Source organism: Trichosurus vulpecula, chromosome 8 (assembly GCF_011100635.1).
Source record: "Trichosurus vulpecula isolate mTriVul1 chromosome 8, mTriVul1.pri, whole genome shotgun sequence".
Taxonomy (NCBI): Eukaryota; Metazoa; Chordata; class Mammalia; order Diprotodontia; family Phalangeridae; genus Trichosurus; species Trichosurus vulpecula.
The window spans coordinates 171476868-171502423 of record NC_050580.1 but is presented as its reverse complement, the minus strand read 5'-3'; the positions used below and the strand labels follow the sequence as shown (position 1 = coordinate 171502423).

General features: G+C 36.7%; 1 protein-coding gene across 1 annotated transcript in view; it reads right to left on the bottom strand.

Annotated features, from left to right (window-relative positions):
* FBN1 (fibrillin 1) overlaps nt 1-25556 on the bottom strand; it is a 311665-nt gene that overhangs the window by 163991 nt on the left and 122118 nt on the right. Inside the window, exon 6 of the mRNA XM_036734672.1 lies at nt 2707-2904. Coding sequence (XP_036590567.1) covers nt 2707-2904 — 198 coding nt within the window. The remainder of the gene's footprint in view (nt 1-2706; nt 2905-25556) is intronic.

Here is a 25556-nt window from a genome sequence, read left to right as displayed (position 1 = left end):
CTGATATGAACATTTTAATAAAAATTATCCAAATCCAAGATGCTGCTTTTGAGTTTATTAAGAGCTTAATTACAAACAAAATTCCCCACTTCTTTCATCATCTAGCATCCTTTTTATCCTGGTTTTTAGATAACTAGAAATTCATATTTAGCTTGATTCCCTTTTGAACATATATCTTTTGGAGCATAGCATGGCAGGCAGAATGATCTCTTCTTTTGTATTCTTTTCCAAACCAGAGTCAAATTAAGGTTCAAGAAAGAGAATGGCTCTCCTGCAAGCAGATTGTTGCTGGATACTTTTCATGATTACTTTAAAAACAATATATTTTTTTTAAATGTCAGGGAAGTTTCCGGCTATAAAACTGGTTTTGTAAATAGAAACGTATTACTGGACACTCAAGTACTCAAGTGGTAAATAGGGGAAGCATATTCCCTCACAAAAGTGTAAGCCTATGGTGATGGTCTTTCTTTGGGAAATCAGCACTTGCCAATGAGAGGGCAGGTAGGAGTAAGCAAGCCAGTTCAGAGAATAAGTACTTGTCCATATTTCCATGTGAGAGATGTAGGGCAATACAAAGCAGCAAACATACCCATGCATTCATTGCACATAGCATGCCTGTCCCCTGCTAGATATAATGCCTGGTAACATGAGCATAATTTCTCCATTCACCCAAGGCAATTTCTCAACCTGGTATAAATTCAGCAGAATGGCCACTCCTCTCTCCAAGGTCTTACAACAATTAATAAATTGCCACACATTTAAGTGCCGACTGTGCTGGGTACCAGGCTAGGCACTTAGATATACAAAGATAAAAGTGAAAACAGTTCTTTCCCCTAAGGAAGGGAGGCAACATATACCTATGCCTGTTCTCTAACCTTTAGGTTAGAGAATTGAGCTCAATATCAACTGACTACAAAGTGGCAAACTCCTCAGCTCAGCTCCTTTTTATGGAATTTTATTTGTTTCCATTTTCTGAGGACCCCCGAGTAATAGGAGTGTGGTACCCAGGGCACCTGCAAATTAGGTCGCAGGATTTGTATATCCCAGGAAGGGAAAGCTGGCCCAAATCTGAAGAAATGATCACATCTGCCCTTAAAAAGAAAGAGAGAATGGCAGAATCGCTGAAATATGTAAACACTTAATAAATGCTTGTTGATTGATTAACCAGGTTCTCCATCTGGCAAAGCAGATACAGAGAATGATCACCCAGCCCCTAGAGTCTTGTATTATTTTTAAGCAGAAACATAACTCTCTCAATTCCACAGTCTTTTTTCATTCCCCATAAACTGATTTTTATCCTGGACATTCAAGAGTAGAGGCAGAATGTATGTTTCTGAGAGGAAGTGGAAGAAGCCAACAGGTGGCAAAGGCTGGTGGAGGAAACAGTAGGAGGTGTGAAATGAATAGCAAAATTCCTCAATATTAGCCCCTCTTCCCTTTTTCATCCTCCACATTCTCAATTTGTTAAGATGGGCCACACTCTGACCTCTGGAGATTGCTGTCTACTGGGCAGATTAGCATTGAAAAACCCATTTTACTGACACTTGTCAAGTTATATGTACTTTTAAAAGTCCTACAATGATCACTTCAAAAGCTCCAGGGGACTGAGAGGCCCCACAACTGCTTTCGACCCCTCTAAACATATGCCTCTACATATTGGGGTACAAAGAAACGAGTTAATCCACAGTGTAACAGATGCTAGCCAAGAGCAGACAGAGCACATGGGTGTGCACCAGGAATACTATTTGGCCAGTGAAACAGGGACACCCACGGAAATATGTGTTTAAAGCCAAGTTCTATTTTGTTGCATACTATCTAAAAAAATCAAAACTGAACATAAAAAATTACTACCCAAAGTGCATAAAACATTCACTTCATGTGGGCATGGTCTAAATTTACCAAAAATACAGCAACTTGTTTGAGTACAGGGAAGATATCTAAAGAAACTTGGGCCCCTTCCCCCCAACTTATAAAGATAGAATCCTGGGAGTTTTTGGTCTCCATTGGTTTAGTACATAGTTGCCCCTGTTAACTTTCTCCTGTTTCCTGCCAGACATCCAGACAATAAAAGAATCTGTACAGCTGGAAGACCTGGAATAAAAGCCAAAAGCAGTTGCAAGGGCTTCAATGGAGAAGCATGCTCAGAAGAAAGCAACATCTGGGGAGATTTAATATTCTGTAACAAATACACATTTATTTCTAAGTTGTATAAAATGTATTAACAGGACATTTTAAGTGGCACTGAGTCTAGTTTTCTTCAGGTCAGATAAGTATAACCAAAGAGACAAGGAGACACCTACAAATTTAACCAACTTTTAAAAAAGGTTAAGAAAAACAAATAACATGTTCACAGATCTTGCTTTGTGTTGATACCAAACATTCCTCTAAATATAAAGTCGCACTGTCCCTGGAGTCAGAGGTATACTGAAGCACCTCTGTCAGATCAAAAGAAGGAGCTGTTAGTAGGGAAAAATTCATTAAGATTTTGGCTGCCCCAACATGACCCAACTTACCAATGCATTTACTTTGAACATCGTGCACTCAGCAAAATCATGAAGCATTAATACAACCAACATTTTTCCCCCTCGTTTAGACATATATAGGAAAGCAGCTACCCAAAGCAAGAGAACTCAATGAGATTAATCTGTTAATTAACTGATAATTAATCCATTACTAATATTAAGGAGAAACTAGCCCTGGACTTACCTTGACAAGCGCCCGTTCGGATGTTTGGGATGAAGCCTCGGCGGCAAGGGTGAGGCTGGGCTGGGCACATCTCACAGGGGTGACCCCAAGCTCTTCCTACTGTGGCACAGCAAAGAGTTTTCGTACAGACAATCCCACTGAGCTGGCCCTGGCACATCTGGTTGGTGATCAGTGTGAAACATGGGCCTGTTCTGTAATCTGAAAAGAGAAAAGGAGAAACTCCTTTGAAGGCCAAAAAAGCCAAACACCTTTATGAATAGGAAAAATGTCAATAGAAAAGAGTTACTATAGGGATAGCAATGACCAGCTGTTCCTCTCCAGCGACTATAGAATAAGGAAATGAGTGTAAATACAGCAGGAAGGATTTAGGCTAACTAAACCAAATAATTTCCTGATACTAATACGCAGTCGATCATGGCTTTTCTTTCCTGGGAAACTTCTGAACAAAGGAACAATAGCAGCGAGTTTGCTATATGACGAGGTCAGGAATCTCTAGAAACAAAACCTGCCACTACCCTACCCCAAAAGATATTAAATATTTATTGTGAGTGCCAAGGGTAAAGAGCTAAAATCATGCTGACCTGTGAGAAACATGACAATCCCAAAAGTCTGAGAGAAAGGACTGGCCTGACAATCCTGGGAAATTAGCTAAAGATTATTCCCTAAAAGAAAAAAATAATAGCATCTTCAACTGCAGTGAGAAGTTCCTATTCCAAGACCAAGGAAGTGAGAATTCTGCTGTTCTCTTTTCTGGTCAGACTACATCTGGTATATTATGTTCAGTTCTGGGCACCGCAGTTTAGGAAAAATGGAGTCAGACAAGCCGGAGAATCTCCAGAGGAGGGTAACCATGAAAGCAAAGGGCCTTCAGTTTACAGCTGCCTTCAAGTATCTGAAGAGAGTAGAATAGCGATTAGTCTTGTCTTTGACCCCAAAGGGCAGAACTGGGAACAAGAGGTGAAAGTTGAAAATTTAGATTTTATGTCAGAAAGAAACCCCAAAGTTTTTATAATTAGAATTATACAAAAGTAGAATGCTGGGTCTCAAGAGGAGAAAGACACCTCATTGGAGGTTTTCAAAGAGATGCTGGATGACTAATGGTTGGTTTTGTCGTAATGGGTATTCTTCTTGGAGATTTGAAGTTCCAAATTTCCCCATTTCTGACAAAGGCGTCAGTCTTTCTGTCTCTGAAGTTCATAACCTTGGTGCAGTGCTTGACTCTTCACTCTCCCTCATCCTACAAATCCAAGCAATTGCCAAATCTTACCATATCTACCTTCACAACTTCGCTGGCATCTGATTCCTTCTGTCTCCTCACACAGCAACTAACAATCTTACTCAGACCCTTTTCATATCTCACCAAAATTACTTCGAGAACCTCCTTACCTTATGCCTCTTAACTACATCCTTCTATCCTACACACTTCTGCTAAAGTGACTTCCCTACTTTTGCCCATCCCACCTTAGTAAATGATGAGGATAATGGGCTCAAGATACAATGGATCTTGGGAGCATGAATGCTTGGCAGGCTAGTCTGAAGAACTATTACCAGACTAATCAGAGAATTATCCAGCAGCCCACAAAAGATTAAAAAAAAACAAAAACCAGACACTGACAACCCCATGTCATTTTAGTAACCAACTCTTCCCTAGAGAATATAGCAGCTTTTAATCCTCACTGTAAGCCTTTTCCCCAACAACCCACTCAGTTCCAGAGCGATTAGTACATTCCAGTCAGGGGGAAAAGCTGTGTCAGCTAGAGTAGTTTAAAATTCCAGAATAATATTTGTATACAAATCACTATCATTGCTACAATCTAACATAATCAACTCTATTGAACAATGCCTATTTACTCGAATAAGTATTCATATATTAATAAAATTTAATGCTTTTTTCATCTTTTAGCAAGAAATTTCAAAGACAGTTATACCCTGTAACCTCTTCTTATGTTAAAAAAAATCATCTTCACACTTTAAAAAAATGACAAGAAAATACTCTTTGTAATCTGAACCTACACATGCTAGACTGTTTTAAAATATGACTGCTCCTAAAAGTCAAACTGTATACCATAAGAGATGTTTGACACCAGTCCCCTTTAGGATTATAATCTAGTTTGGGGCTGTCCAACCTTAGGTTATCTTAGGGCTGCATTAAAATAAAATAATTATTCGAGGGCCACACCCAGAACAAAAAATACAGTACACTGATAGAAAATGGGGGGACATGCATCATCAATACAACAGGTGAAGGCGTGAAGCATGAAAGCAAACACCAAACAACAAAGCGACAACACAACAGTATAAAGGTAGGTGAATACTGACTAGTCTGCATTGTACAGACAGAACACAGCCCACAGATCGATTGAAAATTCCGTGTGATGTGTTCCGTCCATACTACTGCTTAAAAACACCAAAGAAAATTAACATCCAAGAGATTATTTATTAGCAATGGAATTAAAAAATCTAATATGCATTCCATGCAAATTATTATTTTATTTTTTCACTTGTGAAAATTAAAACCCACAGGTGGGCCACATAAAATTGCACTGCAGGGTGGCCGCACACGGCCTGCAGGCCTTATTTTGGACAGCCCTGATAAAGTTATTTTTCTCTATGAGTCTTATTAGATAGATAGACAGACAGACAGATAGATAGATACATAGATATACACACATACATTCATATATACATATACACACCATTATCTGTCTTTACTTTGAAAGTATGAGTAACCTTAAACTTAGCTTAATATAAAGTTAGCTTAATATAAACAATTATTGATTATCAGAGACATTAAACTGAGGAAAATTCAGTTGTGTAGGAGGGGTAGGAAGGGAATGGTGCACAATGGAACGTCTGACCCAGTCCTGGAGGAGGTTATATACAGAAGTCAGCCAACAAGGGACATGAAGGTAGAGGTGGGAGAGGGGCAGTAGGACAAAGATCTGCTTGCTAGTACTGTACCTCAAGCTGTGTGACCTTCTGAATACCTCAATTCTTTCCTGGCTTAGCTCTGCTCATACCGTCTTACCTTACTCATCTACCAGCTCCCAGATCTCTTGCTCACACTTAACTTGGTAAACTTATTCCCTGACCCCTACTCTTTAATCTTCTAGTTCCCAGATCTTTGGCTTGTGAGTTAGTATGTGATTATTCATTTTACAAAATAATTGACCAGAAGATTCTCAGGGACAATTAAAATATTTTTACTTACAAATAATTTTCTATGAACATAAAGATACAGTTATATAGGATTTTAAACTAAAACAACCTGATAAAATAAGGAATTATTAACTAAAATTCAAATATAAAAGTATTTAATAAATTTTAGCTATTATTTGTATTATTAATAAGTTTATGTTTATCTCCAAACTGAAAATTTAGGAAAGTTCAAATCATAGGGATACATAGAGAGTAGGCTGCGTGCTTTCCTCCTCAAATTACATGCACTTATACTATATAGACAAGGTGTCCCAAAAGTCTCAGTGAAGTTTTACTCTGTGGGATACCCTCTATATCATGTATTTTTAGTTGCTTCCATGTTGTCTCTGCCATTAATATGTGAGTTCCCTGAGGCAAGGGACTATGTTTTTTGCCTTTCTTTGGTACCACCAACATTTAGTGCAGTGCTAGGAAGGAATATAGCATGGGCAGGTAGGCAGCATAGTGGATACAGCAGCAGGTCTGGAGTCAGAAAGACCCAAGTTCAAATCCGGCCTACGACAGTTACTAGCTGTGTGACCCTGGGTAAGTCATTTAGCCCTGCTTGCCTCAATTTCTTCATCTATAAAATGAGATGGAGAAGGAAATGGCAAACCACTCTAGTATCTTTGCCAAGAAAACCACAAATAGAATCACAGAGAGTCAGACATGACCTAAATCTCTAAACAACAACAAGGGGTATGCTTGTTGACCAACTGAATGAATGTGATCTGGTGACTCCAGTCACAGCATGACTTGGCAGACCAGATCTATAAAATATTATAAATACCGAGACAAAAAGAAAAGGAAGGAAATATAATACTGAAAGTTGTAAATTTATAGTCCCAATACTGAGAGACTCTTCATGTTCTCTTCGTAAGAGAACTCTTCAGTTCAGAGTATAGATGTATGGCTTAGGGTTGGAAAAGTGAAAGATAATGTGCCGCGTGGGAGCAGAGCAATCGCTACGCCAAAAGTGCCAGGATCCCTTAGTGATAACTGTTGTATTACTCCCTTTCCCCCAACAAGACCAAACTGCATTAGGTTAAACTCAATCCCATTGCCTTAGAACAGGAGTCAGGGAACTACAAGCCCACGGACCAAGTCTGGGTTGGTTTTGGTATGGCCCATGAGCTAAAGATGGTTTTTACATTTCAGGCCATACAATAACAGGCAGAAAATTGAATATGGCCATTGAGTCATAGTTTGCTGGCTTAGGATAGAGCTCTGTACACACAGCAAGTACTTAATAAAATGTTTATCTGATTAAATTCCTCACAAAAAGTCTTCAAGTCATCATGCCAAGAGAACTTTGTCCGTTTGTTTGTTTGTTTGTTTGTTTTGGCAGGGACATAGGACTGATTTTATGATGGAGATAAATAAGAATGGGAGTGAATCGAACCTTAATAGTTTTTTTTTTCCAGACGGTTTTGCTGGAATGTATCAATTCCACAAAGTAAGGTCCCCGAAGAATGACAATCATTTACTGCAATGTATTACTGATGACTGGACTTGATAAATCTCTAACACTAAAGTATTTACTTACCAACAGGAATATTTTTTCTCTTGATTCCACTTATTCTTTCTATTTTATTACCACTATAAAACATCAGATTTTGTAATAGCTACCAGATTTCTACAATGTTACCCATAACTCTGTGAGTTGCAGGCCTCAATGGATGGTTTTTATTTTGTGTAAATACTACCCTATTTTGTTGAGTATGGCATAGAAATGACTATTTTTTTCTTGAGACATTTATATAACCTCCATAATGAAAAAAAAATCATTAGACTATAATACAAATTGTATTATTTGCAAACTTTTATTGGTCATCATTTTGCTTCAAGATGACAGGCTAAAAACCATAAGATATAGTTTATAATATATTTTGATTCTCTTTAGTAGGGTACTAAATTTGTTCAGATTCAGTCAACCAACTTCTCTGGTATGTATTAAAGAATGAACCAAAACTATAAAAGAAACAATTGCTAAGTAGTCGAGTATGGTAAAGTTAAAATATGGACTTTGGGGCAGCTAGGTGGCGCAGTGAGTAGAGCACCGGCCCTGGAGTCAGGAGAACCTGAGTTCAAATCCAGCCTCAGCCACTTGACACATGTACTAGCTGTGAGACCTTGGGCAAGTCACTTAACCCCAATTGCCCTGCCCAAAAAAAACCCCAAAAAATAAAATAAAATATCGGCTTTGTTGGGTACAGTCAATAAAGAAATCTTATCACTGCAACCATGTCATTGTAATACTAATATTGAAATACTAGCTTTGCCCTTTTGACTACATTGTAAAATGCATGATGTATTTCTTTGGTTCAATTCTTTGGAATATTAAGTACTGGTCTCAAGAAAATTCTACTCCCAAATCTAGTTGGTGGTTGGGAGTGACCTGGGTTCTTAAAAGCTATTCCAAGCCATGGTGTGTTTCACCAAGTTGAAAAGGATTCAAGTACAGGACTGGCCACTGGCCACCAAGTGATGAATTCTGAGAGGCATATCAACTCATAAAACCATCATAAAAAGGTATGGAGGGAGTTGCAATCTGTTTTCATGGGGGAAGTATATCCTCATATATACAATTACATATTTTGAAATATGTAAGTATTAACTATAGGCACTTAATATAGGCCTTTTGATGGATGTCTGAAAGATAAGACAGGTGAATCAAGATTAGGATCAAAATATGAATCGGGCATTAAGACCTAGGTAGAGATCCTTCAATGTCTAAAAACTATTTTGTCCATCAAGAAGCAAACATTATCTGACAACTGTTTCTCAAATCTCAATATCCATGAAAAGCAGAATCATCAAAATATCTTCACTTTTTGAAAACTTCATAAAAAGTAAAAAGGAAAGGATTTTGAGCTTCTTCTCCCATTTCTGGTAATTTACTAAGTGTAATGTTTAAAAAAAACAGATTTATGTCTACTTTGTCTCTTCTTTAAAATTGTATAAGGGGAACTTTACAACCTTCTCTTTGATACTTTTTGCATATGTTTTCTCCTTACATTGCTAGTATAGAATGACCCTGAAATCTGAAGATACAAAAATGTTAAAATCAGATGCAAGCTAGGATTTTCACAACTGAGATAGATCAACATTATTATGCTAATTCATGCTGACGATGCCACTGAAAAATCTGTCCATTGATCATTCAGGCTTTTCAAAGATTGCCTTGAAATGTCAGATAATCAAAGGAAATACACGCACTCTTTCACTTCCTTTCTGAGCTCAGATCTTGACATGCCAGAGTTCTTCCCCGACCGTTGCCCTATGGGCATGCTCTCCTGTTTTTCAGATTTCTTTTTATGTGTTTTCTTTTCCCTCCTCCACCTTAGAATGTAAGCTCCTTGAGGGTAGAGACTGGCTTCCAGTACTTAGCACAGTTGTCCTGCACTAAGTAAATGCTTAATAATTGCTTTTTGACAACACTTGATTTGTACTATGCCCTCCTCCCTGAGAGAAATCATTTCAGTGATACACATACCAACATCAAAGAATCCTACTGAGGTCAAATCCTGATAACCCCCAACCCTAGGTAATCTTCCAACCGCTCTTTTTCCACTCCAGCTCTTGGTTTCCCTGCCTATTACATCTTAGAAAGAGCACAAAATTGCACTGATATTCATCATAATCCACCATAAATTGGTACTACATGACAGTTGGACCCTTATGGCTGATTAGAAATCTCAACTGCAGGGAAAAATTTGGGTCTCTTAGGTGGGGTAAAGAATATATATCTGCATCTTAAAACAAAACAAAACTTCTGGGAAGGATTTTATTACTGTAGATTTCACTTCTCAATCAAATTTGGATACATGTGGTTTATGACCCACTTTATTTAGGCAGCCAGAGTCGTGCCATTTAGTTCAGCTCTGCAACCACAGAAGAATTTACCCACATTTCAAATTCCTTACTAATAAGTCTAATTATTCACAAGCATTCATTCCCATAACCCTTAAATAGCACCAAATTATATTTACATAGTATTTTTCCAGATTGTCACTCTACTAGACAAAGACTGTGTCTAATTCAATGCTGGTTTGGAATCCAGTAATATTTACATACAGCTTTAAGGTTTTTAAAGCCCATCATGTAATGAATTCTCTCATTTAGTCCTCGAAAGATCTAGTAAGATAGGTGCTAATTATTTTCTCAATTTTGCAGATAAGGAAGCTGAAAGGTTTAAGTGGTTTGCCCAGGGTCTCACTGCTAAAAAATGATAAAGATGGGATTGAAGCGCTGAGAGATTTCCATACCCCCACTCCTCAATTCCCACCCCTCATTCCAGAACTCTCTGTACTTCACCCTGCTACCTTTAATACTTGGCCTCAACATCAATCATCATTACCAGGACAACTATGATAGAACCTTAACAATAATTTTGCAAATTATTCTAAATTTTTAAATGATACCATAATATCCCTAAGAACCTGTGCAAAAAAACCTAACTTCCCTCAAATTCAGTCTTTGCTAAACATGTTTAAATGTTTATGTTCTATGCTTGATCTGTGAGAAATTCTGCACCCACAGATCCCAACTAAAGACACATGTTTTAGACTCTTCATGGCTAAGTACACCTACCATGCACCAGTCTTATTAAATCTGCTCTTGAGGGTTCAGATCTAACCAATGTGCATGTACAGCCTAGAGCAGTACTGTGGCCTCCAGTATTACTGCACTTTTCATTTCTAATTAGCCCTTGCCCTGAGGCAACCGTGCTGCTTACAGAGAAAGGAGAGCATGTGGTACAAGAAATCTTGTCACTGTTGCCCATTTCCTGAACTCAAAGAACCACAAAACTGCAGGGAAGACACAAGGTTATAATTTGGGGCACTAGTCTCCAATTATTTTAAATCCTTCTTTTCATAAAAATTACAAGCGAAGGAATGAGATATCAATTTATCCATGACAGGGAAGATCACTAAATGTCTTTTTTACAAACTAGTTGGTTTGTCAGACATTATTAACATGATAATTTTTTTCTTCCTGGTAAAGTAGATTTGGATGCTGGATTTGGAGACAGAAGATCTGGGTGTGACTCCTGCCTCTCGGGCCTCAATTACCTCTTCTATAAAATAAAGGTAATAATACCTTTTAGGCCTACCTCATAGAGTTGTGATCCTTGTGAGGAAAAAAGGAGAAAATCTCTGTAAAGTGCTTTGCAAACTTTAAAGTCCTATAGAGATGTCAGCTGATTATTATTATAATCCTTTTCAAGAGAGGAGTTCTGTGCACTTTTCCAAATAGCAAACTTGAAGCAAAGGGATTCCTTGACTTCTACAAACTTACAAATGCCGTTTCTAATCTCTAATTCAGTGGTTCCTAACCTTTTCTGGTCAAGTTCTGTCCCTTTGTACCAGTAAGGCAATAAACACAACATCAATGATAATCACCAATGATAATCGCCTATGTAGCTCTGTATCACAAGGTATGAGATACTCTCCCTAAAGAGGGCAAAAGAAGTATAACACTTATTCAGACATCAGAAAATCATATCCCATAACCAAATGTTCAACTCCCACAGCCAGTCAGCCCACTTTATCACAACAGCAAGGAACTTAAAACACCATATAACAGCCTGGAGCCTCACCATCCCAAAACCTCTCTGTCCCGTGCTGGGGTCTTCCCCAAAACAAACTCACAGTACAGCTAAGTCAGTCTGTTCAATTCTAACAATCATGAGGGTGGCCATTAGCAGCCATTAGTAGCCATAACATCTTTCTCCCTCTCAGCATTTCCTGTGACATAACTTCCTTTTCCTGTCAGGAAGCTCCTCCCACCACATATATCTTAGGCTTCCTGTGACTTAAACGGGTCACATGGCCTATTAATGGGTGGCAAAGATCTTCAAATCTAATTGCTACTACACCCTTGCCTTACAAGAAGCCTGGTAATCTATTACAAAGGTCTTGGAAAAACATAAGGTGGGGAGAGGGCAGACTGACCAGAAATTGGAGCAGTCATATCACCAGCATTTGAATTGTGGAGCTCAGGAGAGCTCTTATACATACAATGGGGTATTGGCAATAGCTTCTAGTCAAGGTAACTTCCTTGCATCTCAGCTTAATAAACCAGCCCTTAAGGAAAGGTCTATGCTAGGCTATTAATTCATTTATAAGACCCTACAGTGGCCTGTTTATTGGTCCTGCCCAATTCTCTTTTATCTAATACTCTATTAATCAGAATTTTTCATTAATTAGTACTTCTACATATTTATAGTATGGCAGTATAGTAAGGATATTATATATCATATATACATATAGTATGGCATAGTAAGGATATGTGTCATTAATAATGAATTACAAGATACAAATTATTTTCAGATAATTCACCTTTCTACTCAAAGAAATATGGGAATTTTTACATGAAGTCAAATGAAGTAAAGTAAGAAGAACCAAAAAGACAACATATCTAGCTAAAGATAAATACATTTCCCCGTTGGGAGTATGACAGATCTATGGTATCCCTGGTGTATAGAGCTTTGGAAAGGACACCCCCATCTTAGAGAATTTCCCAAGGGCAGTGAAAGATTCAATAATTTGCCCAGGGTCACATAGTCAATATGTGTCTAAGGGACTTGAATGGTGGTCTAGTAGAGAAGCTCAAAAAGGATGAGGAAAACAAGAACATGAGATCTTCTATATTAAAGTCATTATACTTGGATTATTTAATATAATTGAAAAGCTTTTATAGGAACAAAGTCAATGTAGCTAAGGTAATAAGGGAAATCATCAATTAAGAAAAAACTATCAAATATTTCTGATGAATGTCTGATACAGAGGATATACATGGAATTAACTTAAATATATAAGACCAAGAGACATTCTCCAGTTGGTAAGTGGCTAAAGGACATAAACAGCACTCGAAAAACTGCAAACTATTGGCAATCATATGAGAAAAGAAATCAACAATAAGAGAAATATAAATGTAAAAAAACCTGAGGTTTATCCTCACACCTAATAAGTTGACAAAGATTACAAAAGAGGGAAATAGTTAATTTTGGAGGGGCTGTTGACAGAGCTGTGAATTGATCCAAACATTCTGAAAAGAAATTTGGAATTATGCTTTTAAGAGAAGTCCATATTCTTTTACCCAGAAAATCCCATTGTAAGGTACATATACCCTAAAGTGTTCAAAGTCAGAGAAAAGAGTTCATAGAAGAATACATTCAATAAAAGAAATATTCATAGGAGCATTTTCTCTGGTAGCAAAGAACTGGAAATCAATTACCATCAACTGGGTTATGGCTAAGTATATTTTTTTGCAGTACACACATGCAACAGGCTGTATTCCTGGCTCGCAAATGATAATTATGATAAAATCAGAGAACCATGGGAAGACTTACATGAACTGATGAAGACTGAAATATGTAGAAACAAGTAAAAAGATGTAAACAATGTAAATGGAAAGAACAAAAACCCACACTGAATGAATTTAGACCCCAAAGAATTGTCGAGAAAATATACTTTCTTGGCAGAAGTGAGAGACAATTACTATTTGTAATACTGCATATACTGTCAGACATAGTTAATAACACTAAACGGCTTTTTCCCTCCCTTTAAAAAAAATCTTTGACTCCTCTCATCAATACGAGGTTCAAAGACAGCTCCAAAAGACTCATAATGGAAAAAGCTATGCACATTCAGAGAGAGAATTATGGAGTATGAAGGCAGATTGAGGCAAACTATTTGCTCTCTTTTTTCCCCCTTTTTTTTGGTTTCGTTTCTCTTCTCTCATGATTCATTCCATTGGTTATAATTACTCTTTACAACTGGACTATTATGTAAATAAGTTCAATGTGAAGGTAAATGTATAATCTACATTGGATTACATGCCATCTTGGGGGGGGGAGTAGGGAGGAGAGGGAGGGAGAGAAAATTTGGAACCCAAAAATCTGTGGAACTGAATGTTGTAAACTAAAAATAAAAAAAATTTAAAAAAAAGAACTAGAAACAAAGGAGGAGAAGGAGGTTGTGACCATCAACTGGGAAATAGTTGAATAAATTATGCTATGTGAAAAAATCTTTGTTACAAGGAGTAACTTACTAGGTAGACTAAGGGAAAGGGATATATTCAGAAGTGAAGGTAATACAAAAAATGAATTAAAAAAAGTCAACACGCATCTTTCTGAGATAGAGTATATAAAAAGTCACAAACAAGAAGACTCCCAATCCTCTTTAATGTTAGTGCCTTTCTTGAGATGCCCTCCCAATTTATCCAGTATAAATCATGGTCATATGTAGTTGTTTACATGTTGTCTCTCCCATTAGACTGTGAGTTCCTCAAGACCATGGATTATTTTTTATCTTTCTTTGTATGCCTAGGGGTTAGCAGAGTGCCTGGCATATACAGTAGCAGGCACTTAAAAATGCCAGTTGACTGACTGTCTACAAAGACATATCTAATCATTTACCATATTTTGTTCTGTTTATTTGTTGATTTCAGCTTACATGTTCGTTTGTTCTTATTTATATATTTGAAAATCTGACCTGGTCAAAATTAAGTCAAAATAAAGTCTATGCACAGCTTTAAAAATCTACTATCTCTTTCCTATTCCTACTACTGATAATGAATGGAATTCATCAAGGAATAAATAATGTAGATGTAGATAAAAAAATTTCTTTCTAAATATTGTGGAGATAGGAGAAGAAGGAGAAAGGGAAAATGTATGTGACTAAAACACACAAGGAGGCATGGCAATTTATAATTGAAAAATTTTATTAACATCAAATATTTTAAGTCCTATATCCCTTTTAAGTTTTAATTAACTTGTAAGCCACCTGCTGATTTTCCTTCCTTTAACTTTTAAAATCATTTGATCTCTCTTATGTCTCTAAATTAGAATGGAAGCTTCTTGAGGGCAGGAACCATCTTCAATTTTACATTTGTATCCCTAGAACTTCAGACAATGCATAAGAAATAATAAGCATTTAATAAGTGACTTTTCATTCATTCATTCCAGCATCTTTGTTTGAACCATAGTTACACTGTCTTGTTGCCTGGCACAAAGTATGCTCAATTTATTTTCAATTCTATACATTTCTTTAAAAGTTTCCCTCTCTGCATGATAATGAATTTAGTGTTTCTAACTGCTATCTGGAGCCTACAAGAACTTTTAAAAAATTTTAATTTAATTTTTAATTTATGTAATAAAACAAGCATTTCCATAATATAGTACAATAAAAAAGATGATTGCATATGAAACTGTAAATTTACTATGTACAACTTGCTATTCCTTTCAAATATATGACAAAATTATAATGCAAATTTCTTTTTTTCTTTCTTTCCCTTCCCCCAGCCTTAGAGATGGCTACCATTAGACACAAATGGGTATAGATATATGTAAAATTATTCTGTACATATTTCTATTTATCAATTCTGTCTCTGGAACTGCATCTTTCTTTATGTCCTTTATGGTTAATTTGGGTATTTATAATAATCAAAATAACTTATTCACTCAAAGTCATTCTTAAAACAATATTGCTATTACTATATACAGCATTCTCTTGGTTCTGTTCATTTTGCTCTTCATTATTTTGTGCAAGTCTTGCCATGTTTTTCTAAAATCATTAAGCGCATCATTTCTTATAGCACAGACTACTATTCCATCACAATCACATGCCACAATTTGTTCAACCATTTCACAATTGATGGGCATCCCTGCAATTTCCAGTTCTTTGCCACCACAAAGAGAGTGGCTACAAACATTTTAGAACATATATGTTCTTTTCCTTTTTCCTTAATTATTTTTAGAAATAGACCAAGTAGTGGTATTGCTGGGTCAAAGGATATAGGTAGTTTGACCTCTAAACAAGCACTTTTTAAAGAACATGATTATTAAAAAGCTTCTAAACTTCCTCTGTCCTAATTTTCCAGATTTAACCAGATGCATTTGATATCTAATTTGCTTTAGACTAGATAACTTGTACTAATGGAGAGACTATTCCCACAGATCCTGAAGCTCTGAACTGGTACTAATTTGACCTCAGACACTTGCTAGCTAGCTGTGCAACTCTGGACAAATCACTTGATCTCTGCTTGCCCCAATTTCCCCATATATTAAATGGGGATAATCATAATATCTACCTCCCAGGGTTATTGCGAGGATCAAATGAGATAATAATTGTAAATTGCTCATTAGCACAGTGCCTGGCATATAGTAAGCACTCTATACATGTTAGCTATTATTTTATTATAATTATTGAAGATGACCATTTTCTAAATGATGAGGATCATATTTTTAACTGTAGTTACAACTATTTTGATGCCAATTTAGTTCTTTCACTTGAACCTCTACTGATTCATAGGCTAAAAGCAATATTAAAAATTTAAATAAAAATAGCATTAAAAATTTTAGGATTGGAATGATTTGTTGTACATGTTTTAATCCAACACACAGACTAAGCATTTCCCTAAAATCAAGGCTCTAGCTCTGTTGTACCCAATTATGTGTGGCAGCAATTCAAATACAGAAAATTGTTACCACATTTTATTCTTTTCCATGATGAAGAAAACAGTAAGCAATTTTATCCAATGTAGGAGAATGTCTCATTTCCGAATAATCATTTACCTGACATAATTTTTTCCTTCACTCTAATTCCTATGAGGCGTTATTGGCTTTCATTTTCCTCCAAAAACATCTTTTTAAACCACCTTTGCAAAAATAGAAGATTCAATTTGGGTGATATATTTACTGTTAAGACAATACAAGTGCAGAGAATGCCTTTCTTTTAAATGGTCTGAAAGTTCCACTTCAAAGAACAAGTTGGCTCAAGCCTATTATTTCTTTTAAAAAATGGTTTGTGAGAAGTGCCACGTTTAAGAAATGCTACTGTCGACCTGTAGGAGCATTAACTATTAAACAGCGAGACGAAAATATTACATAACTATTTGATTTGATCCATTTTTTCCCCTTCTAAGCCACCAACTATGAAAGCTGTTTCTATGATCCAAAAGCAGGATTAAGTGGAGAAGAGTAATGCAGCTTATGTGCAATATTATTAAATGTGAAATTGTCTCAGGCCAACATAGTCTTCAAGCAGTACATAAATTTTAAAAGAACACTGAAAAATTATTCAGTCCCCAAACCTAAATTCCATAAAAAGTAAACGCAAAGCTTTGGATGGCCACCATAGAAATGTTCATCATTTTTTAATATGTGCCTCTAAAGAGCATCTTCCTTAGCACATTATGAATGGCAATGTCCACATGAAATGCTGACTGGGCTAGAAAAGGGATCAGATTCGTAGACTCAGAATTTTTTGAGCTGGGAGGAGCTTTAAAGATCATCTAGTTCAACTTCCTTATTTTACAGATGGAGAAAAAACGCCCAGAGAGAAATTGGCCAAGGTTGCACCTCCTCCTCACCTCTGTCTCAAAGAATTCCTTTCAAGTACAACTTTCTACATGTTGCCTTTTCTGCTTCCTACCACCCTTCCACCCCCATCCCCTGCTACAAACATACTACTAGTCCTCTCAGTCTCAAATTATCTTGGATTTAACAACTTTGTATTCATTCTCCTTACATTGATTCTGTATACAGTTATCCTTTCCACATCATGGGGGTTAGGGGTGCAGTGCCCCTCAAGATCTGGAAAACCTGGATAAAAATTTTTGGCCCTCCTCTCTTTATAACAGAGAAGGTCAGAATTATTGTGGTATTAAAATATAAAATATATTGGTATTATACAATACTATACATATATTTTATGTATTTCTGAGTTTTCTAAACTTTCTCTGTGTCATCTGCAGCTTCCACAAAACTCCCCCCAAATTTGCATTTAATTTCTTATGCCTATCCATTATATATCAAAATCTGTGATGAGGAAAGTCGTGATGTAGAAGGGATAACTGTACTTATATGTATCTTTGTCTTCCATGTTAGAATGTAACCTCCCTCTGAGCAAGGATTGTTTCACTTACTATATTAACATGAACAGAGTAGATATTTAATAGATGCTTATTAATTAATTGCTTAGTAAGTGGCAGAGATGGTTTTCTCAATTCCCAGTCTAGTGACCTGTTTCACTATTCTAAACTAACTCCAAAGTAGAAATATTCTACTATAAAATGAAGAGGCCATACAACTAGTTTTGAGCCCGATGTAAGAAAGACAGTTCAAATCATGCCTTCAATACTAATTGGCTGAGTGATCCTGGGCAAGTCATGCCTACAAAACTCCCTAGGACTTTAAGTCAAAGAAGGGATTGTCTTGATGAAGAGAGTTCCCTCACCAAGAATTTTCCAAGCTGAGGAAATCACAGATCTTTTATGTAAAGATGAGTGTCTAAATAGCTATCTCAGTTTTATTATCTAAGCTAAGTGAATCAAAGCTGTATATATGAAAGAGTTTATGAAAAAACCAGATATCAATATTTCTTTATAGTCTGATGAAATAGAAGTCCAGGTAGAGCCTCTTTTTAGAAAATGAGAGCTGTCTTCAAATACTTGTGAGGCTGTCATGTGGAAGAAGGATTAGCCTTGATCCGATTGACCCCATAAGGACAAATTAAGCCCAAACTACAAAGAGGTTAAATTCAGAACTGATGTATGGGGTTGGGGTAGGGGTGGGGAATCCCTTGACATTTAGTACTACCCAAAAGTGTAATGTTTTGCTCTGGGAGAAAGTAGAATCCTGCCTTCCCATCCCCCACCCCCAGAAGTCTTCAAGTAAATGCTAGACAACCACTTGTTGAGTGATGCCACAGTGGTAGTAGGGACTCTTTTGGGAGCATGGAGTTGGATGAGATGCCCACTGAAAACCTTGCTAACTCTGGAAATTTGTCATTCTTTAAGGTAGAGTGATAGAGATGGGACCCGTGAATTCATTTGGTAAAGGTAATTTCCAGTGAGGAAACTCCCTCTAACAATGCTGGTCCACATCTTCTGTGCAATTTATAGTCTAAGTTACCTAAAACACTAAGGCCAAGTGAATATGTGATATTCCATGCTGTCTCTAGAAAACTAATTAAATTGATAGTCTATGAGCCAGACAAAAAAATATTGGACCAAAACAGAATATAAAATGTTCTGCAAATTTTAGCTTTTTTTTCAAACTAAATTCAGTGAATGTCTTTTATTTTCCTTTCCTCTTTATAACTGACCAATTTAATAAGGTCATCTTCAGATATTTACAAATAAAAGCTTCTATTAAAATTCTTACTGAAGACATATGTGGTCGATTCCTACTGAAACTTGAGATCAGTGCACATACCATGGGACCCATGACATATCTAAATCTTGGTGTTAAGGGGTAGATTTTCTTCAGAAGAACTTTCAGTACTGATTCCATGGAGTGGCAAAGCAAATGAATCATCATTACTAGCATGTTATAAAAATACAACTGACTGCTTGCTTCAGTCAAGAAAGGACCGAACTGTCCTTTCCTTCTTAAATAGATCTATCTTGACCACATTCCAATGTTAGTGTTGATTTTGAGAACTCGGGGGTAGGGAGTGGGGGAGGGGAACTGAACCAAGTACAAAAGTTTACTCATAGCAAATTGGCAAATACCCTCACTATAATCTGTATTTTCTATAGTGTCAAGTCTGATAGCACTGTGGGAAATTCGAAGTGTACTTATTCTCAGTGCTTATATCTTAACAAATATATGGCTTGATCTGCATCACAGCTAAAATTGTGTTTTGATCCTATTAATATCAAATCTAACAAGACCAGCCTTTTAGCAGAAGTGGGCTTTCATAGAGAATTAAGTTCAAGGGGAAACTGGAAGAATATTTTAGTTTACTAACTGTTAGGCAAATGAATAGTTCATAATATTTATGAACAATTATTTTAATTTAAGAAATGCTTCTTCATGTTCTCATTTCCTCAGGGTGAAAAGATTTGCTAATTGAAAAGAGTTTTCCCTAACATAGGGAAAAGACATGAAGAAAAGACAGACAAGTGGGGAAAGTAAGTAAAGACTGCATGAGAAACATGGAGAGAATGGAACAAAATGAAAACATCAGGGAAATCTAAGGAAATGAGGGAGGCAGATGGAGAGAAAATTCAAATATTTAGGTTTAATTAATAAAAATTGATTGCAGGTTTGTTAAGCATTTTCCATATATTATCTCATTTAATCCTCACAAAAACACTGGGAGGCAGGTCATATTATTATCTGCATCTTTCTGGATGAGGAAATTGAGACTGACAGGGCTTAAATGATTTGCTCAGGGACACACAGCTACTAAGAGTGTCTGAAGTAGGATTTGAACTGGAGACTTCCTGACTCCAAAGACTGCCCTCTATCTAGGGTTTTCTAATGAGTCATCCATGAGCAGACACAATGGTACACTTCCAAATTAAGAATGAGTTATTATTTGCCAGTTAGGGTTTTGCTAAAGTCTGTCTAGTATCATCAGTGATAGTGTGACTGTTGTTCAGGGAATTCAACTCATGAGAAATGAAGACCAAAGGCTTCTCCAAGGAGAAAGGACCCTATGATTAATCAAGCCCACCGGGATGAGAGTAATTTGAATACAAATATTTGCATCTTAGCTAGCCTTTAGAGCTTAATATGAAATTAGCCTTAATAATGACTATATATATATATATATATATATATATATGTATTACATAGTTCTATAGCACCTTACAAATATTATCTCATTGTATTCTCACTACAAGCTGGGGAGGTGGAAGCCATTATTATTCCCATTTTTACAGATGAGAAGACCGAAGAAGACAAAGGTTAAAACTGCATATTAGATACACGAGGCACAGTCAAATAGCTAGGAAATAGCAACAGATGGCATTAAAAATGACAATATATGCCCCCAGAAAGCAAGCTAGATGCTACATTTCTCTGCAACCATAAAAGTAAACTACCTTGGGCCTGAGAGTAGTCTGATTTTGTTCTTTGGGTATACCAATCCATCTTGGACTTTCTGATCTATTAACAAAATACTGCTGGAAACAAAATAGTACCCATCGATTAAGAAATAGTTTAGAAAAAACTGGGATGGGGATGTAATATTATATTATAGTGCCATAAAAAATGATGACTATCTATGTACTCGTTCATGCTGTCTATCAGGCAACTGTGGCTTTAAGTTGCAGAACAAATATCCATCCATCTGTACTGGTAAAGAGTGTCTTCATTTCCAATTCCCTAAATTAATAAAAATTATAGATTCACTTTTTAAAAATCATTTTAGGAAGAAATATTACATGAGGTAATGTTAGTCTCGCTGAAATAACATTTATGCCTATACAATAAGTGTGTTGAGCAAAATATTCTTAATCACCAACCATCAAATTTTCTTCTTGGGCATCTGTGACATCCAAAAATGGGATATCAAGAATGGGAGACCAAAATACGACGGTGAAGCTCTGTTAAAATGTTTTAAGGACCATGTCATTATTGTGCAATGATATTTACTGAATTGGCATTATACAGAATATACTTGCATTCTATACTTAGCTCCATCATTTCCCTGAGTTGCCAAATCTTGCCAATTATTTCTCCACAACATGTCTCACATCCATTCCTATTTCTCTAAATCCCATAGTCAAACACCCTAGAATAGGTCCTCATTGTCTCCCACTGGACTATTGCAGCAGCCTACTAATTGGTTTCCTTATCTCAAGTTTTGCCCTTCTCTAGTTCATCTTAACTACTGCCAAATTTATATTTTTAAATCATAGGTCTTTGTCCTTCACCTTTGCCTTATGCCTCCCTACATACCCCAAAACATTCCCATTGGCTACCTATTGGCTCTAGGATTAAATGCAAACTCCTTTTTTGACCTCTAAAGACTTTTACAACCTGGTCCCAGTGCACTTTTCCAGTCTCCCCTTTATGCACTCCAGTCCAGTTATAGTGGCCTTCTGGTTATTCCTTCCACATCTCCCACTTCCATGGGCCTGGACAAGCTGTCTCCCCTCCCCACCCCCACCTGTAATCCACTCCTCCAACCCTTCTGCTTATTAGAAACTCTAGCTGGCTTCAAATCTCAGCCTGAGTGACTGTCTATGCAAGGCCTGTCCTGCTTCTCTTCCCCCATATGTGCCTCCCCTCAAAATTTTACCTCGTATTTGTTCTGTATATATTGTGTCTCTTAGAAAGTTATTTACCTATGGCAATGAGAGATTAAGTAACTTACCCAAGCATACCCGGTCAGTATGTGTCGGAGGCCTGAGAATAGCTTTAGAATGGGGTAATGGCAAATATATGGTGAACCTAGCCCTACCTTCCTCTGTTCATCTCATCACCATCCCATATGAGAACTCCCTGAAAGAAAAGAGACTACAGCTACACTAAATAAAGTTCACCAAGATACCTGAATTATAACTCTTTTCACCATAGGTATTGCTCCAAATGTTAACAGAAACAGCCAAAGCAAATCAAGCCCTATTTTGTGTCTTTGTTGTCCATTAAAGGGAATGATGAGTGAACTGGAAAGTGTTGGACAAACACTGATAAAGAAACCCAAAATAAGAGAGTAGTGAGAAAGAGGGCAATAAGCTGCTTTAAGTAAAACCTCTGAAACACTGGTCTGTGGCTCGGCCTAGGCTGATAAATGTACGTGTATGTTAGGAATCTTTAAAAGATCAATAACGTATTTCTAATTAGTGATTTTTATAGTGAATATGAAACAGATAGCTAATATCATTTGTGCTTTCTGGGCACAGGAGAGGCCAGAACTCAGCTTTCATGATTGGTATGAAAGAATATGTTTATGTTTAATTCATCAAAATTGCACCTGAACTTAAGTAGCCTGTGGTTCCAAATAATCCCCTTGGTCCCTGAGGTTGCTGAGTCATTCATTCATTCATTCACTTAGACCACTTGTGATATTTACTGGAAACAGCTGAGATAATGACATCATCTACCTCTAGGACAAAAAGCAGTATGAGGAGCCATCGAATAGGGGAGGATTGTTTCAGGGGCTGTCAGAAGGCAGGTACACCAGGTTCCTCATCTGTTAAACGGGGCCGTTATTTGTATTAAGTTCTTGTGAAGATGCCATGATACAATGTTTTTGAAGCACTTTGTGAATTAAAGTACTATATTTCATGATGACAGCTGATATTTGATGTAAATAGTGACTCTGGGACAATGACTGCTTAAAAGCAGTTTAAATGGAGAAAGTCAAAGAAAGTTTTTTCTTAACATAGTAGTTAAAAAGATAAGTACTTTTTCTGTACCTAGAAGTTTGTTTTTCTCTCTCCCTCCCTCCTTCCCTTTTTCTCTCCCTCCTTCTTCCTCTCTACTTCTCCCTCTATTCTCCTTCCTCCTCCCCCTTCTTTTCCCTTCCTTCTATCCTTCCTCCTCTCTCTCCTTTTCTCCCTTCCATTCTTCTTCTTCCTCCCTCTCTCTCCCCCTGCTTCCTCCTCCTTTCCTTCTCTCTCTTTTTCCTGGATTTCTGAATCCTAATCTATTTACGCCTCAACCATGGTTTCTACTATAGTCTTCAAACAAGTGCTATCACAAATCACTTGTTATCAACAACAGGGCATAGTCTGAGGAAAGAAATTTTTTTAAAACCCTTTTAAGATCCTGCCCCTTCCACCCCCCAAAACAACCTCAAAAGGTGACAAGAATACCATATCTGGGCTCAACTCTAAACTAACCCCCTTTTGAGGACATGAAAAATGCAAATACCAAGTGAATTTTTTAACATGTCCAGGTCTTAGAGGATTGACACGGGAAGCAGGATGCTACTGTAGAACAGCTACTGGACTCAGGAGTAAGATGGACCTCAGTTTGAACCTTGACTCTGATACTCAGTTATATAACCACTTAAGCTCCCTGTGCTTCAGTTTTCTCATCTGCAAAATGCTGGTGATAGTACCTGCACTAATTGTCTCACAAGGTTGTAATACACAAAATATTTTGTAAATGTTAATATATAAATAAGTCATTACTATTATGTGTTGTCCTTGTAAAGAAAACAACACAAACTAGAACCATAGGATTCATTAGTGGAGAATGTCCGGGAAACCTGGAGAATGATTTTCAGTGCTATATCCCACAGTTTCTGGTTTAGTCCCTATTTCTATCCAAGAGCATATTATTTGCAGAACTGATGATTGAAGTGTAAAGCAAAGGTCGCTGACCCACACAGAGATTAAACCCCCAAATTTCGATACAATTCACTAAGCATTAACTATGCACCTACAATGTGCCAGGTGCTGCAGGAAGTAATGATTTCTTTGTATCCTGAGATACAAAGAAAAAAGCAAACGGTTTGTCTTTAATGCCACGCTCTAACCATCTGGGCCAATGTCACTGCTGTCTAATATATAAAAGTGAAATTGTAGTGTGATATTTAGAGTAAATACTAAAACACCATATGAATGTTAAATTTTAATTATTTATAATGATGTAATATTCCAAATGAATGTGACAGATTCAAAAGGAATTTCTGAGTATTGCTCATTCATTTAAATTTCCAAAAATATTTTTTTTATTTTCTCTAACAATGACATGATTTGTCTACTGCTAATGTAATTGGGAATATGATTACATGGCTTCCTGCATTAAAGCGTGGTACATTTTCATTTCATTATCATACTAACACAAATAACTAGGACAAGCAATTATTGGGGACATTGGTCTTACGGGAGGGGCTAATACCAACTTCTTGCATTATTTTCTAAGTCCTTTGGAAAATAATCAGTTGGGTTATTTCAAACGTGATATTTCTCCATTGTCTACACAAGATGAAAAGTACGGGCTTCTCTCACCTCTACTCTATGTAAATCCCTTAGCTTCTTAAATGTTATGTATTTGATTTGTTACCATAACAATCATATAAATATATAAGCAAATACACAGGACATCTGGAACCAATGGAATTCTGAAACTGTTCCAAAACAGTGGTACTCTCAAAATCGATGTCAATATGAACAAATACATACAAAAATGATTAACTTAAATTTAAAGCTCTGAGATCTGGAATTCTAAATGCTCAGGAAATTAAATGGGGAGAGGACAGAGTACTGCAGGAAAGAATAATTATTGAATTAATTCAAACAGAACTATTCATTCTTTACATACTTAAAATGCTGCTGCTTTTACACAAACCTGTGTGAAATCTTTAATCTGTTATTTAGGAGGAAAAGCTTTTTACTTTTTTAGGTATTTATTTGGCCTGGTGTGGCAATGGAAGAGCATTTTATCCACAGAAACTGTTCTAACTTTGGAAAGATTCCTCCAGATGCTGGAAGACCCTCTGATGGCCAATAGGGTATGAGAAGTGCCTAATCCTCCAGTACAGGCAGTCCCTCATTTACACACTGGTTATATTCCAAAAATGCGTTTGTAAGTCAGTTGTTTGGAGCTCGGAATGTATTTCCCCATAGAAACAATGTTATAAATGGTGGTTAAATTCCCGGGCCAGGCCACAAAAACCTATTTAACCCATAATGTACCACGTAGGAAAGTATCGGACTCCAGTTCTGCAATACTAAGGGCTCTTAGGAACCCAATCTCCTCTTTACAGATGAAGAAACTATAGCCTATAAAACCACAAATTTAGAGCTAGACGGGAAATCAGAGGCCATTGATTCAACCCCCTCAATCATTTATTTGCCCAGAACAAATCAGTAAAAAAAAGAAAAAAAAAACCTAACAAAGCTAGTTGGCGTAAAAGTTGGGATTAGAACCCAGGAATCCTGACTCCCTATCC